Source organism: Nelumbo lutea, chromosome 5 (genome assembly GCF_056320005.1).
Source record: "Nelumbo lutea isolate HS-2025 chromosome 5, American lotus-T2T, whole genome shotgun sequence".
Lineage (NCBI taxonomy): Eukaryota > Viridiplantae > Streptophyta > Magnoliopsida > Proteales > Nelumbonaceae > Nelumbo > Nelumbo lutea.
The window spans coordinates 35,268,754-35,286,466 of record NC_142688.1 but is presented as its reverse complement, the minus strand read 5'-3'; the positions used below and the strand labels follow the sequence as shown (position 1 = coordinate 35,286,466).

At 43.7% G+C, this 17,713-nt stretch overlaps 1 protein-coding gene across 1 annotated transcript; it reads right to left on the bottom strand.

Moving 5' to 3' along the window:
- Window positions 1-654: 654 nt before the first annotated feature.
- LOC148851661 (uncharacterized) lies at window positions 655-4,103 on the bottom strand. Its single transcript, XM_088943229.1, has 2 exons — window positions 1,321-4,103; window positions 655-1,191 (listed from the first exon to the last, which is right to left on the bottom strand). The coding sequence occupies exons 1-2, from the start codon at window positions 3,998-4,000 to the stop codon at window positions 770-772; spliced, it is 3,102 nt and encodes a 1,033-aa protein (XP_088799355.1). The 5' UTR covers window positions 4,001-4,103; the 3' UTR covers window positions 655-769.
- Between the last annotated feature and the right edge of the window lie 13,610 nt (window positions 4,104-17,713).

Below are 17,713 nucleotides of genomic sequence, written 5' to 3'. Positions count from 1 at the left end.
AGTTTAAGTTTATTTATAAAAAGTTTAAATATTTTACCCAAAAATAAAGGCATTTCTTCAGCATGGAACCCAGGAAAACCAACGGTGGTATTCAGCTTATAGGCTTCAATTAATTAATTTTTTGAAGCAGTCGTATCTGAATTTATCTAACACTAACCATTACAAACAAAATAAAAAATTATACCGGCGGAAAGACATGATACTGGAAAAAGCTTTGAACAATCTGAATATATCCAACAATTATCTTCTAAAAGTTGACCTTCTTGAACCATTGATTTCGTGGGTCGTCTCATGAATTGTAGAGATACAATACTCTTACTAAATGCATGAACCAACTTTTGACCCTTCTAATTTAAAAATTTAAATAGAAAAAACGATTGTAATTATCAGATCATTTCTCGTATTAATTATAATTAACTCTTCTTTAATGCATGAAAAGACCAATTTGCTTCAATAATATAAAACTTTCTTGTTTTGAGGTTTGAATTCATTTTATCTGATATTATCGTGTTGGTGCCTTGGGGCTTGAATGAATTCCTATTGCAATCCGTGCCTTGTGTGCTCTGTTTTGTGTTTTCTTTCCTTTTTCTCAACAGATAATTTTGTATATTAATGCGTCTCTTGCTCGAGCTTCCCATTATAAAAATTCAAAGGTTGTAGAAATGGTAGATAATTCATTCCTCTCGTTCAAAATACAAAGTCTGGTTTAACTGTTATACAAATATGCAAATCCATAAACCACAGAGAAAACAGAGGAAAGTTGTCAATTTCATGACTCTAACAAAGTCTGTTTGTTCTGAAGAAGCTTTGTTAGAGTTTCTCTCATGGTTAAACGATCCTTAGCCAAAGCTGCTGTACATGACAAACCAACCTTGACAACTGCTTCCAGACATTCTTCCCTTCTACGAGAATTATTGGTAGAGCTGCTGCTACTTCTAATGGTAGTGATTTTATCAAAGCTAGAATTGCTGGTGCTGCCGTTGTGCTCTGAACCATTATCATCTTCAAAGAGCCTTGAATCAACAATTTCCGAAATTCCATTCCCATACACTGCTGATGCGAATTGGTTCAGACATCTACCATCTTTAAACATCTCATCAGTGGGTTTCTTTCCTGTGAACATCTCCAACAGTAGGACCCCATAACTGTAGACGTCCCCACTTTTTGAAGCTTTGCCTCCCATACCGTATTCTAAGACACCAAAAAGAGGATTAATTCAAATCTTAAATATCCATAATGAGAATTCTATGAACAATGAAATAGAAGAAAATAATTTGAGAATGTTTTATTATTTCTAATCGGAGTTCTTGCGTTTGATACCTGGAGCGATGTAACCAATAGAACCCTTAACTCCTATAGTGTTGCTCTGCACTTGAGTTGGACACTTTGAGAGAAGCCTTGCCAGTCCGAAATCCCCAACGTGAGCGCGCATGTTGTCGTCTAAAAGTATGTTGCTTGGTTTCAGATCACAATGAACAACAGGTGGGTCACAGTCATTATGTAGATAATCCATGGCAGAAGCCACATCAATGGCAATGTTTAGCCTCTGGGTCAAGTTCAGACTCAAACCAGACTCGGTGTCCTCTGGATGCAGCCACTTGTCAAGGCTTCCGTTGGACATAAACTCCATAACTAAGGCTTTGAATTCGTCTCCTCTATGATCAATGCTTGAGCATGAAGTGATGACCTTCACAAGGTTCCGGTGCCGAACATTCCTTAACGCTTCACATTCTGCCGTGAAGCTCTGAGCTGCTTTGCTCTGTTTCAGGTCGAGAACTTTTACTGCAATTAGGGTAGGGCTTCCATCTTCACCTGTTTCTATACCGCCATTGATGATTCCTTTATAAACAGAACCATATCCACCTTTCCCTATCAGATTCTCCGCAGCGAAACCATTTGTAGCAGCCAATATCTGTGAGTAGGATATCTTAGGCCGCTGCCCTTCGAAGGAGAGAAGCGAGTTACTCCCCTTACCTCTCTTCTTCTGGGCTATCAATACCTTTACTGAGTAGAACAGAATGCCAAGCGTAACGATGCTAACAATTGGAATGATGGTCTTGGGTGCAACAGATCCCTTTTCCCTTCTTCTTGTAGTACTAGTGCAAGTATGGATTCCCAATTTTCCTGCAATCTCATCCTCAACAATACAGAGCTTAGTATTTCCTTGCAGAAAAACCCGACTAAGGTTTTTGAAGAAATCGTTTCTTGGTACTTGTCCTTCCAAATCATTAAAAGATAGATTCAATTTCTGCAACACCCTAAGATTCCCCAACTCATCTGGGAATGGACCTGAAAGATTATTAGATGAAAGGTCCAAGCTCTCTAGCCCCGCCAATTTGCCAATTGACCTTGGGATTGAGCCATTGAATTTGTTTCTAGCCATGCTAACATTTTGCAAATTGGAACAATGATCAATGGTTGCTGGAATAGCACCTGATAGCTGATTGTCAGAGATGTCCAAGAACATAAGCTGATGAAGCCCATCTACTTCAGTTGGCAGAGAACCAGTTAGAGCATTTCGAGCCAAGCTCAGGATCCTTAAGTTTGAGGGCCTGAAAATCTCCTTGGGTATGCTTCCACTAAGTCTGTTACCGTCTAGACCCAATTCCTGTAGACTCTGGCAATCCCCTATACTTTGGGGAATTATACCAGAGAACTGGTTATTTGCCATAAACAGCTGATATAGTTGAGTAAGATTGCGGAAGCTATCCGGAATCACTCCGGAGAACATGTTCTGGTAAAGAGAAAACCTCTGTAGGTTGTGAAGCTGTCCTATGGAGGACGGTAAGGCGCCTTTAAAAGAATTCTTGTAGAGTGATAAGACCGTGAGGTTGCGAAACTTCTCTATCCTTTGTGGGAATCCGCCTGACAGAAAATTTCTGTCCACGCAGAACTCTTGGAGATGAGAGGATAGATTTTCTGTAGAACTGGGTAGTTCTCCAGCCAGTTGATTAGAAGGTACTATGAACTTCTCCAATTGGATACAATTTGCTAGAGATTCGAAAATTTGAATGTTGAGCTCCGTGGTAGAAGTAAGGTTGTTATAGCCTAGGTTCAAGGAGATTAGATTTTTCAGCCCGCCAAGTAAAGGAAATGATCCTTGAAATAGATTTGAAGAAAGATCGAGGACTTGAATTTGTGAAGCATTGGATAATGAACTAGGTATTGGTCCTTCAAGCTTGTTCATCCCCATGTAGAGTTGCCTTAGATTCGGAAGGCCAACACCCATGTCGACCGGTAGCTTCCCGACGAGGCTATTCTGTGTTACAGAGATATACTCCAGAGAGGAGATGTTAAAAATCGAATGAGGGATCTCACCAGTGAGTTGATTCACAGAGATCTGAAGAATGACTAGGTTTTTGAGATGGCCCAACTCATTGGGAATTCTACCCACTAATTCGTTTTGTGAAAGGCCGAGCACGGTAAGAGAAGAGAGATTTCCAAGTGTAGGAGGGATGATACCTGTTAGGTTGTTCTTCGAGAGTTCGAGAATTTTGAGCATAGAGAGACGACCAAATTCGATGGGGATGCTACCGGTAAGTTGATTCCATGGAAGAGTTAAGCTTACAAGGTTGGAGCAGCGAGAGAGAGCAACGGGAATGCTACCGGCGAGGGAGTTGTTAAGGAGAATGAGATGTTGAAGGCGAGCGAGACGACTGAACTCTTGAGGAATTGGGCCATGGAAATCATTGCTGGAAAGGTCAAGAATTTCAAGAGAGGTGAGGTTGGCGAGCTGGTGGGGGATGGTACCGGAAAGCCCGAGTCGGACAAGGAGTAGTGAGCGGACTCGCTTTTGAGTGGTGGTGCACGAGACACCAAACCAGGCACACAAAGGGACACTCTGATTCCACCCAATAAGAGAATTTCGAGGGTCAGAAACCATGGATTTGAAGGATAGCAGAGCTTCTCGATCAGTGTTGGCGTCAAGAGCAGGAATGCTGTTCATGCAGCAACACAGAAGGAGAAGAAGCAATCGAAAACGGTGAAGCATATTCTCCATTTTACTAACAGTTCTGAGTTCTGACTATGGTCTACAGACGTGACATGGCCATACAAGGCTAGCTCCTTTTCATTCTCTTCTTATTAAATAGATCGAACGATACCAGAAAGAAGGAAGACCGCAATTATACTCCAAAAATAATGTTGGAAAGCCAATTATTTACTAAAGATGGGAACAAAAATAGTTAGACCGAGCACAGCAGGTTCCTTTTCATGCTTAATTTTCATTTTCATGGCTGCTTCCTTTTTGTCAATATTCTGAACTTCGACTGATTCACCAAAAAAAAAAATTTTTGACCGGGTGAACATTGAATCTTAAACTATAAGTGGGTGTTGAATAAATATTGATTTAATTGAAGAAGAGCAACCAGATAATAATACATCCTTTATCAAGAATTTGCAAAGAAAATGCAAGAAACAAACAAAGACGAAAAGTATGCTTTTTACTCTTCTGATAACTGTTTGATTGTCAAAAGTTGGTGATGTGGCGTAATCCATCTGCTCCCTACTAGAGACGATCTGACTGTCACCAACGACGTGGACTGAGGTACCTGCAAGAAATGAGTTAGAGATCCTGCGGTGGCTTATCCGGTGGGGACACTCCGATGTCTAAGTTAGCACTTTAGTAGAGAGATTGAACATGATATCAAAGAATTAGAGAGCTAGAGAGCAAGATTACGCATTACCTTTGCCCCTGGGGGGTGAAATCTTTATATACTTGATTCCTTGCGGGTTTGGTGAAGTGGTTCCTAGATCCTCACTATGACGGGATCCGTTTTCGTGTTAGGTGGGAATAGTGCCACCAACCGGTAAGGTTGCCCACCTCTGCCTGAATCGGGGAGTAGGTGAGCTAATGTAGTCATTACAGAGTGTGATCCCGTAGGATGCAGGGTACGGTGATGATATCCTTGGGGTTGTCATAAGGAGGTCGACCAAACTAGGTAGCGGGCTGCCAGTGAAGTGTCGGGCGACTTGGTAGTGAGCTACCTAGTGGCGATTTGCCTGAGCTTGCATTCCACGGACCTTAACTGCTTTGAATGCCAAAGTGCCTTAGTACCGAGGTGATCTTGCACCGAGGTAGGCTTGTTCCAAGGTGGCTCATCTATTTGAACTCGACCTGTAGCGGACTTGGTACCGCTGTCCTAGTCACGAGTTGGTACCGGGCTGATCTTTGCCCGAAGTAATTTTAATTCAAGGTCTTGACCTGGTGTGGGGAGTCATGTCCACGTGTCGATATGGTCATGTTGATTTGTCACTTATTTCGAGTCACATCCACGTGTCTCCCTGCTATGGGGTCGTGCCAAATTCCCCTTCATCAATTGCTCCCCACTCCCTAAGCTAGGGGTCTTGACCTGCTGCAGGGAGTTCATGATGTGACAAGTCGAGCCACCTCAGCTCGGGGAGATAGAAGCTCAGGATGCGGGTCCGTCCTCCAAATCGTGAGCCCCATCTTCTTCCCGAGGTCAGGATCCCGATGAGTTCGGTCCTTCCACCCTAACTTCTGACACGTAATGTACTTAGTGTCCCGTTACTGCCTTCTCAACAGCTTAGTTTTTAGTCTTCCTCTAGGTCAATTTACTTGGGCTCACGATCACCATGAGATCGCCATTTTTTATGAGCAGCTCGCAGCAGGGCTGCGCTTCCCTCTTCATCCTTTTCTGATAGAAATAGTTAGATTTTACAACATCACTATTTACCATCTTCATCCAAACTCTATTTGGAACATAGTTGGCACTATTTCATTGTTCCATGCCTATAACTGATGTTTAACCCTTGACATCTTCAGATCGATCTGTGCGATCAAGCGAAACCCAGCCTGTCTGTGCAAGAACATAAGACAGAGCTATTACATATCTCCCAAGCCCAAATTCAAAATCTTATCTGACTGCCCGAACAAGGTTCCTACCTGGAAAAGGCGGTATCTCATTGTCCATAACCCAAAAGGGTAGTCTTTCCCAACCCACTGGAGGGTGGCTACCAAGGACCTTGGGGTGAGCTTGGATGCAGAGACCAGGGCAGTGATTAATTGTTGGAGGGACATCAACCTCGAGAGGAAAAGCTTCTTGGCCGAGGAGGCGCTGGTGCGAGATGGTTTGAGCCTTCCCGGTAGGTTTCTTTTTTGGGTACTTATTTAAAATATATTTTAAGCTTCTTGACTAGCTGTCTTATTTTTTGCAGCCACAATGACAGAGGTCGATGTAGAGAGTCTCTTGAAGAGCTCCCAGAAGAAGAAGCGAAGGGCCGCAAAGAGACCTCACGAGGAAGCCGACTCTTCACCCTTTGGCCCAACAGAGGTTCTAGCTGTGGAGTCGATCTCCACTAAGCCACCCAAGGAGGAGGCCCCGTCTGCATTCCCTAAAGCAGTCGTGGGCAAGGACCGCGAGAGGGAAGCTCGTCCCCAGGAACTGGGAGGCTCATCTGTGCCTGAGGAGGCAGACGCCGAACCGAAGAGTGCTCCCGCAAGCACACAAGAAATTATAATGGATCACACGCTTGCGGTGCACAAGAGCCGGGATCTCGTTTTCCATGACGAGGTCACGAAATGAGCTGACATGCCTTCAACTCGGATCTTGGGGCTAGCTGCTAGCCACTATATGGTGGTAAGTATCCTACCTTCAATTCTTTTTTTTTTACTGACCTTGGTCTTCTTTTGCCAGGCCAACTCTACTATTCATGCATTGGCTTGCCAATCTACGATCCATTCAAAGGAAACTCAGGACGCCAAGGTGGAGTTGCAGAAGCTTCATCGCGAGCTGGACCTAGTTTAGGGCTAAGCACTTCAAGTCAAAAAGGGAGCTAAGGGCCACAAGCAACTGATCCTGGTCCAGGAAGGGCGGATCTCCGTGAAAGAATGGTAGGATCCATCAAATGGACGCCATAAAGGTTGCGGAATGGGTGGGCGAATTTCAAAAATTTCCTACCTTCTCTCAACTGGGAATCATATTCCCTAAATTTAGAATACAATATTCAAGGATCCTACTTGAACCATAATCAAACCAGATCTGTACCAAAAGATAAATGGGAGGAATATACCTGATCCAGAGAAGCAGTATCTCCCAAAGTTGGTGTTCACGCCCAAAGAATGCTCCAAGATCCGTTCCTGCTGAAGATGACACAGCTGTGAATGGAACAGAACCAGCAGGGTGCGTCCTACACACTGGATCCTTCACAAGAATCCTCTGGAAGTACTAAACACTGAATCTTTTTCAGTCTTTCTTGCAAGACTGATGTCAAGAACAGATTTCTTGACTTTCTTTTCTGCAAAGATCTAATCTTGCAATGGCAGATGGCGGCGGCAGGAGGAGATCTCCAAAACGAAAAAGGCTGAACTGCTTTTCCTGTTTTTCTGGAGAGTATGAATCAGATCAGATCTAAATTCGCAGGAGGTATCCTATACCTCTTCAAGGTGGTTTGAAATTTCCTCCTTTCTTCTTGATTAAGAAACCTCCTTTTTAGGAGTTATCCCAATCCAAATCAGTATTTGGATAGGGGATAATCTTAATCCTTTTGCAGATAGAATTAGCTTACTCCTGATCTTATCAGGAGGTTACCAGATTCAAATCTAATTTGAATTTGGTCTCTAAGAGTGGATAAGGCTAAAGGCCCAATCCTTTTACTAACTTTAATCTCAAATTCGCCCCATGGATGGGTGATCATATCAGCTCACCTCGAAATGGGCTTTTGGCCCATTAAGTGTTCAGTGTCTAATTACTTTCCAATCCACTGCCCAGTTGGGCTTCTTTGTATGGCGTGGGACCCAAGCATTGATCTACACACCAGCCACATGGGTTCGGCCCAGCCTTTAATACAAGGCCCAGCCGAATTCACTGAAAAACTCAATGAACCCCTTGAGTCCATCATATGGACCCTATGGGCCCAACACTTACATTAAGTGGTCCTTGGGCCAAGCCATCTTATAAAAACCCAGGGACTGTGGGCAGGTGCAAGATTAGCCCATCAGGTATTATCCTCAATGGTCTTACACTTAACCTCTCAGCCCTTAATGATCAAGCACTGCCCGACAAGAGAGGACCTCTCCCTCGGCTGCAAGGAACAGTGCCGCACTCTCCTCTCACATGGATCCTGGGAATTAAAACCATTTGCAAACAATTCGAAACCGTACATATATATATATATAAATATATTAATTTTGCAAAACAAAATTCCAACGTTTGAAATCAACTGCCGGCAGTTTGGTTTCCATCAGAGAGAGTGCATTCCCGATCATTACCCTTTGTCCGACAAAGTGGCTGATTCTGTCACTATGATCACCCACTCAGATGAATTCTCAAACTGCCCCAACATACCCAGGTTTTGATCCCCGCTAAGGATCTCACTGAATGGCATATCAAAGGCAGCCTGATCCAACACCTAGTGAAATGTCATAATCGAGTCTAGGGGTCAGGTGTAACTTTCCAGTTTTGCCCATCTATCTCCAAGGTCCAGGGCAATACTGGAAATCTGGTCCGGTTCAAGGATTCAAGTAATCCCATACTGCATGTGCCTCGGGTCTTACCCTGGTGGCTGAGACAGGCCATCCCAACACTTGGTGGCACACCAGTATCAGCCTTGGCAGGATAAATCTCCCCAGACTTATCCAACGGCTGTGAACATTTAAAACTAACATGAGTCTCTATAAATGTCCAGTTTTAGGGTTTTACACAGAATTAAACCAAACAACATGAATCAAATATGCACTTTATTTATTTCCACTAAATAACAAAAGTACATCAAATCAGATTGAAGCTAAGGGCATACAAAACTGTCTAACAACTCCCACATGCACTTAGGTCCAATCTGGTACAAGCCGGAGTCCCATACTTTCCACGTGTTTCTCAAACACCTTCTGTGTCAGTGGCTTAGTCAATGGGTCTGCCACATTATCCGCTGATGCTACCTTCTGAATCAGGACGTCCCCTCTACCAACGATCTCCCGCAGTACATGGTACTTTCTCTCGATGTGCTTTGACTTCGAGTGAGCCCGAGGCTCTTTAGCCTGGGCGATCGCTCCACTGTTGTCACACAACAACGGGATGGGAGATGTGCTAGATGGAATCGCTCCCAATTCGTGTTTGAACTTCTTCATCCACACGGCTTCCTTGGCAGCTTCACTTGCGACAATGTACTCGGCCTCGGTTGTGGAGTCTGCAGTGGACCCCTGTTTGCTGCTTTTCCAGCAAACAGCACACGATCCTATCGTGAAAACATACCCAGATGTAGACTTTCTATCATCTGGATCCGACTGGAAATCGGCATCAGTATACCCTAGAACTTGCAGTGAACTACCATCGAATACCAGACAAAACTCTTTTGTCCTTCGAAGGTATTTGAGTATGTTCTTCACAGCAGTCCAATGCTCCTGCCCTGGGTTTGCCTGGAATCTGCTTACTACACTCACCGCTTGAGCAATGTCAGGGCGAGTGCACAGCATGGCATACATGATGCTCCCTGCGGCTGAGGCATAGGGAATGTCTCTCATGCTCTCAATCTCCTCAGAAGTCTTGGGAGACATCTTCTTGGAGAGAGTGACTCCGTGCCTGAAAGGAACGTTTCCTTTCTTGGAGTTCTCCATGTTGTACCTCTTGACAATTTTGTCAATGTAAGCAGCCTGGGATAATCCAATTATCCGCCTCGATCTATCTCTATAGAGTCGAAGACCCAGTATGTATGAAGCTTCTCCAAGATCTTTCATGGAGAACTGCTGTGATAGCCATACCTTGACCGAAGTCAACATTCCTACATCATTCCCAATGAGTAGGATATCGTCCACGTACAACACCAAAAAGGTGATCTTATTCCCACTGGACTTCCTGTAAACACAGGGCTCATCTGGATTCTGCTCAAAGTCAAACGTTTTGACTGCAGAATCAAAACGGATGTTCCAACTCCTAGAAGCCTGCTTAAGTCCATATATGGATCTATTAAGTTTACATACCATGTGTTCCTAACCAGCAGCAATGAAGCCTTGCGGCTGCTGCATGTAGATATATTCACTAAGATCTCCATTTAGGAACGCGATTTTGACATCCATTTGCCAAATCTCATAGTCATGGTACGCTGCTACAGCTAGCAGGATCCTAATAGACTTAAGCATGGCCACGGGCGAAAAGGTTTCCTCATAGTCGATGCCTTCTTTCTGAGTATACCCTTTCGCCACCAAGCGAGCTTTAAAGGTCTCAATCCTGCCATCGGGGCCCTTCTTCCTCTTGTAGATCCATTTGCAACCAATTGCTTTTACCCCGGGGGGCGGATCCACTAGAGTCCATACTCCATTGGTCTCCATTGAGTCCATTTCAGCTCTCATGGCCTCCACCCACTTCTGGGAGTCTATGTCTAACATAGCTTCCGCGTAAGTCACGGGATCCTCTTCACTAGTCAAGGTTTCCACCAGGTAACTATCCTGGTCATAACCATATCGGACTGGTGGTCTGGATACCCGGGTGGTTCTTCTAGGTTGGTCATTACCTGGAATTTGTGGGACATCTCCCACTGCTCCTGAGCTTTCCTCATCAAGAACTATTTCCTGACGATGGGTGTCCAGGATGTAATCGGATTCTAAGAACTGGGCATTTCGACTACAAAACACTTTCTGCTCACTCGGGTCATAGAATAGATAACCCACCGAATCCTTTGGGTAGCCTATAAACAGGCAACGACTGGTTTTAGATTCCAACTTGTCCGCACTTGTTCTTTTAACGTGTGCAGGACAACCCCAAATCTTCAAGTGTCTTACACTTGGCTTCCTTCCGGTCCAAAGTTCATATGGAGTTTTAGGAACTGATTTGGTTGGAACCCGATTCAGCACGTAGATATCAGTCTCTAATGCGTATCCCCAAAAGGATGTGGGTAATTGTGAGCGTACGAGAAGTGATCGGACCATGTCCAACAAGGTCCTATTCCTCCTCTCTGAAACACCGTTGAGTTGAGGTGTAGCAGGAGGAGCTAATTGTGACACTATCCCATTGGCCTTTAAGTAGTCCCTGAATTCGTCAGAGAGATACTCGCCACCTCGATCTGATCGAAGGGCCTTAATTTCTCTCCCTAACTGTTTCTCGACTTCCTGTCTGAACTCTTTGAACTTTTCAAATGATTCAGACTTATGTCTCATTAGGTACACGTAACCATATTGTGAAAAATCATCTGTAAAGGTGATGAAGTACACATGTTGATTCTGTGTCCTAACACTCAGGGGACCACATACATCAGTATGTATTAGGTCAAGTGTGCCTTCAGATCTTTCAGGCTTACCGTCAAATGGCCGCTTAGACATCTTACCTTGAAGGCAAGGTTCACAAGTGGGAAGATTTTCTACAGTTAGAAAATCCAAAGGACCATCCTTTACCAACCTTGTGATTCGGTCAATACCGATATGGCCAAGTCGGTAATGCCAGAGGCACGTGGGACTTACTGTATCACGATTCCTTTTCTTGGGATTTTCGACCGACGTAGTTTCGGTTAAGTTAGTTTCCAGAGAAGGATGTAGAACATAGAGACCGTTCTCTTGTTCCCCGCATGCGATGAATTTATTATTCCGTTTAACAGTAATCATATTACTAAAATAAACAGTATATCCATCAGCACACAGCTTTGAAACAGAAATTAAATTTCTTCTCAAGTTCTGTACATAAAGACAATCTTTAAGTACAAGCATTCCTTCTTTAAAAACTAATTCTACGGTTCCTATTGCCGCTGCTGCAACACTTGCAGTTGTTCCCAAGAATAATGTCACTTCACCTTCACTCAACCTTCTGCTAACTTTGAACCCCTGCAGTGAGTTACACGCATGAGTTGAAGCCCCAGAGTCAACACACCAGGACACAGAAGTAACTAACAAGTTAGTTTCTATGACACAAGTTTCGATGTTACCTTTCTTAGATTCCAGGTAGGCAGGACAATTCCTCTTCCAGTGGCCGGTCTACTTGCAGAAGTGACAGACATCAGATGCCTTGTTCTTCTTCTGCTTCTTAGGATTGGTAGCCTTCTTCTGAGGCTTCTTTGCCTTTCTCTTTTTCTTGCCCGATTTGTTAGCTTCAACAAGCATAACCACAGGCTCATCCTTCTTGAGTAGATCCTCGGCTCTCTGCAACATATTGCTGAGTTCCTGGACGCTGACATTCAGCTTATTCATATTGTAGTTCATTGTGAACGCATTGAAGGAAGAGGGCAAAGAATTGAGGATGGCATCCACTTGCGTGCCAAGATCTAGCCCGGATCCAAGAGCTTCAAGTTAGTTAATGTAACCCATCATCCGAAGACAATGGTCATGAACTTTCTACCCTTTGGTCATCTGCGCGGTCATGAACAATTTCAGGACCTTCTGTCGAGTAGAACGGTTCTGCTCTTCATACATTGTTCTTAGACTGTCCAATATGTCCTTGGCTAGTTCGATCTGATCGAACTGCCTCTGTATTGAGTTGTCTAATGAGGCAACGACAAAGCAGCGGGCTAGGGAGTTCTTATCCTCCCACTCTTGGTAGTCCCTCCTCCGGGCCTCAGAAGCCCTATCACTCAGACGTTCCGGTGCAGGATTTTTCACTACCTTGTCTAATTTTTTGAAAGTTAGGACCAGCATAAGATTTCTGTACCAGTCGGCATAGTTTGGGCCTTTTAGCTTGTTATCGTCTAGAAGCTTTGCAAATTGACTGTTTGCCATTTTCTGATAAAATAGCAAAATCATTAGTCCACAACCTTAGTTTGATTCATGTTACCTACATAGATATGGCTTTTAATCTATGTTCCATTCCCATTTGTTCATCTCTGAGATTTCCCTCCTTTCTCAGTGACGGAGACGACGAAATGTCTCTGGAAATGTGGGAAATCACATGGGGTGCGTGAAGCCAACTGTTTCAGCTGCATAACCTCACCACCTTTCTGTGACGGATCATATCCACTCATCAAATGAGTTTCCCTTTGGCCTCTGTCAGACAAGGTTCAGAGCCGTTTTCAGGTAAACCTTTCTGTCCAGTGAGTGCTTACCCATCATATTCAGGTTACGCCAAGGTACCGTGAGAGAGTTCCCATTTTCTGGTGAAGCCCCTCCCACATCGGTCTATGACGCCCCTATCATCTTATGAAACACTCTAATAGATCCAACAGCAAATGGATAGCCCAATTTTATGGTGCGTTTCCTCATTACTGAAGGACCCATCATTGTGCTAATGATGGAAGGCCTTTAGAGAGTCCATCATATGGGTCTCCCTATCACATGCATTCATATTTGCTGGAGGGAACAAAAACGCCCTAGATTTAATTTAGGTCAAACCAGAGTGGCTCCCACTGACTTTCATAAAGTCAGATTTCTGGTGGGCCTTAATCGGCTAGGGGTTCCGTACGCATCCCTTTTCAGGGTTGTGGGGCCCACCAAGCAAAGAGGGGTCATCCAATGACCTTGAAGGAAACCATGGCAATGATGTGCATTCAGCCATGGTGTGCGCAAGAGCCACTAACGAGTCTTCATGGGCCAAGTACTTATGGCCCATGGTCGCAGCACATCAAACATCCAAACATCACATGTAAAGGAGGAATTGATCCAATCAATTAACTGCTGTAAAGCCCATTGAATAGCCCATTTAAAAACTAAGTCATTAACAATTAATGACTACTAGGTGTATGGGCTGAATCGTAGATAGCAGTTTGGCCCATACAGCTTATCTCACAGTAATGGGCCTTTTGCAGTTTTAACCCTTTAAAACTGGGCTTTACAGGTGGGCCGAATTAATCCTTGTAATTGAACATCAGATTTGGAACAGCAAGTGTGAGAAATACAGACTGAAAAACAGTCCCTATCGAACCCCAGATTCGGTCCAAACAGTTTTGGTCCAATCTAGTCCGAGAGGATCCAAAACTGATTTTCAATTCAAGAATTAATTCATGAAAGATCTGAAATTAATAATTTTGATTTCAAACAATCACAAATCAAACTATGGACTGTTCGCACCACCTGCAAAACAAAGGTTAATCACAAGGGTTGCAGTTTCACAAACTGCAAATCGCAGAAAGCGATTTCTCAAACTGCAAATCTCCAGCGCCGCCTTCTTCTTCCTTCTTCTTTAATCAAGAAAAAATAACAGAAATCCTATTTCTATTAATTACATTCTTGATCAAATCCTATACATTCAGTCTAAAATAAAAAAAAAATTATTTACAAACCGAATATAAATAAATAGAAAGAAAAAGGGTGCGCAGACTATCTGCGCCAAATCTGCACTGTGATCTCCAGGTTCGAACAGTCCATTAAATCAAAATAAATAAAGAACAATTCTAAATAAATTTTGGATTTAATAAAATTAATTTCAGATCAATCGCCCTTAACAAGAAACAGTTTCTTGAAATAAAAAAACAATCTGCGCAAATCCTGAAAGAACACCTTCTATCCATCTGCGCAGGGTCAGATCTGATTTTCTTTTGGTTCAAGATTCGAACCTGTGGCTCTGATACCACTGAAAGAATGGTAGGATCCATCAAATGGATGCCATAAAGGTTGCGGAATGGGTGGGCGAATTTCAAAAATTTCCTACCTTCTCTCAACTGGGAATCATATTCCCTAAATTTAGAATACAGTATTCAAGGATCCTATTTGAACCATAATCAAACCAGATCTGTACCAAAAGATAAATGGGAGGAATATACCTGATCCGGAGAAGTAGTATCTCCCAAAGTTGGTGTTCACGCCCAAAGAATGCTCCAAGATCCGTTCCTGTTGAAGATGACACAGCTGTGAATGGAACAGAACCAGCAGGGTGCATCCTACACACTGGATCCTTCACAAGAATCCTCTAGAAGTACTAAACACTGAATCTTTTTCAGTCTTTCTTGCAAGACTGATGTCAAGAACAGATTTCTTGACTTTCTTTTCTGCAAAGATCTAATCTTGCAATGGCAGATGGCGGCGGCAGGAGGAGATCTCCAAAACGAAAAAGGCTGAACTGCTTTTCCTGTTTTTCTGGAGAGTATGAATCAGATCATATCTAAATTCGCAGGAGGTATCCTATACCTCTTCAAGGTGGTTCGAAATTTCCTCCTTTCTTCTTGATTAAGAAACCTCCTTTTTAGGAGTTATCCCAATCCAAATCAGTATTTGGATAGGGGATAATCTTAATCCTTTTGCAGATAGAATTAGCTTACTCCTGATCTTATCAGGAGGTTACCAGATTCAAATCTAATTTGAATTTGGTCTCTAAGAGTGGATAAGGCTAAAGGCCCAATCCTTTTACTAACTTTAATCTCAAATTCGCCCCATGGATGGGTGATCATATCAGCTCACCTCGAAATGGGCTTTTGGCCCATTAAGTGTTCAGTGTCTAATTACTTTCCAATCCGCTGCCCAGTTGGGCTTCTTTGTATGGCGTGGGACCCAAGCATTGATCTACACACCAGCCACATGGGTTCGGCCCAGCCTTTAATACAAGGCCCAGCCGAATTCACTGAAAAACTCAATGAACCCCTTGAGTCCATCATATGGACCCTATGGGCCCAACACTTACATTAAGTGGTCCTTGGGCCAAGCCATCTTATAAAAACCCAGGGACTGTGGGCAGGTGCAAGATTAGCCCATCAGGTATTATCCTCAATGGTCTTACACTTAACCTCTCAGCCCTTAATGATCAAGCACTGCCCGACAAGAGAGGACCTCTCCCTCGGCTGCAAGGAACAGTGCCGCACTCTCCTCTCACATGGATCCTGGGAATTAAAACCATTTGCAAACAATTCGAAACCGTACATATATATATATAAATAATTAATTTTGCAAAACAAAATTCCAACGATTGAAATCAACTGCCGGCAGTTTGGTTTCCATCAGAGAGAGTGCATTCCCGATCATTACCCTTTGTCCAACAAAGTGGCTGACTCTGTCACTATGATCACCCACTCAGATGAATTCTCAAACTGCCCCAACATACCCAGGTTTTGATCCCCACTAAGGATCTCACTGAATGGCATATCAAAGGCAGCCTGATCCAACACCTAGTGAAATGTCATAATCGAGTCTAGGGGTCAGGTGTAACTCTCCAGTTTTGCCCATCTATCTCCAAGGTCCAGGGCAATACTGGAAATCTAGTCCGGTTCAAGGATTCAAGTAATCCCATACTGCATGTGCCTCGGGTCTTACCCTGGTGGCTGAGACAGGCCATCCCAACACTTGGTGGCACACCAGTATCAGCCTTGGCAGGATAAATCTCCCCAGACTTATCCAACGGCTGTGAACATTTAAAACTAACATGAGTCTCTATAAATGTCCAGTTTTAGGGTTTTACACAGAATTAAACCAAACAACATGAATCAAATATGCACTTTATTTATTTCCACTAAATAACAAAAGTACATCAAATCAGATTGAAGCTAAGGGCATACAAAACTGTCTAACTCTACTATTCATGCATTGGCTTGCCAATCTACGATCCATTCAAAGGAAACTCAGGACGCCAAGGTGGAGTTGCAGAAGCTTCATCGCGAGCTGGTCCTAGTTTAGGGCTAAGCACTTCAAGTCAAAAAGGGAGCTAAAGGCTACAAGCAACTGATCCTGGTCCTGGAAGGGCGGATCTCCGCACTAACTGAAGAGAAGGCGCGACTTCAGTGAGAGGTTGAAAACCTCGAGGCCATGGTCTAGGAGCGTACCCAAATCCTCCAGACCACCATCCAGGAGGCGCAAATAGAGGAAATGAACCAAGCTGTTGAGCACTTCAAGGAGTCCCTTGAGTTTCGCACTTTACAGGTTGAATATGGCTCGAGCTCCTATCGCTCCAGGTTCAAGCTATGCAGGTACCTGGTCTAGCGGATGTTCCCTGATCTCGACCTCGGTGCCATTACGATGTCGGGCTTAGCCCCCGAAGTGGCCAAGGCAACAGATGAGGAGCCTGACTCGTCAAGGGAGGAGAGTGATGACGAGGTTGAAGTGCTGGATCCCTCGAATATGGTTGGCAATCCTCCCGCATGATAGCTTCTTCTTCTTTTTTCCCTTCCCTTTTTTTTTTGAATTGTGGATGTACACCCCGAAGCCATTGAGCTTGGGTAAGAAAAAAAACGTTGTACTTGCACTTTTCTTATGAATGAAATACCAATCTTTTGAGTAGTCCTTTGTGTAAAAGATATTCTAAGTATAGATAACTACCAATCTAGGCAGCAAATGTATAGGTTACCCAAATTATCGAGCTTCGAAGCTGGACAATGAGTAAGGATAACCAGAGTACAAATTGTTTGTTACTCCAAACTGTGTGGGTTACCCTGAACTGTCGAGTTACTGAGCTTGATAACGAGTAACGGTAACCAAAGTGGAATTTTTCCAAACGTTTGTCACCCTGGGCTATCTGGTAGGCCTATTAGTAGGGGTAACTCCACACAATGCACTCCGTGCACGGGCTACTTGCTTGAATGCCGATTTGTCCTTTTCGGGCCTGACCTACCAAGGTCTTCATCAATTCAGTGTTTTTAGCCCTTAGGCTCTGGGAGCGACTTACAGTCCACTCTCCTTGGTTTTGTCTATGCCAAAGAGGTGACTTGGTCTTGTAGTATTTTAGCCCTTAGGCTTTTAGGAGTGCCTCGAATTTCACTCCTGGATTTTACCCATGCCGAAGAGGCGACTGGGTCTTATAGTGTTTTTAGCCCTTAGGCTCTAGGAGTGACTTAAGGTCCACTCTCCTTGGTTTTACCCATGCCGAAAAGGTGACTGGGTCTTGTAGTATTTTAGTCTATAGGCTTTTGGGAGCGACTCGAAGTC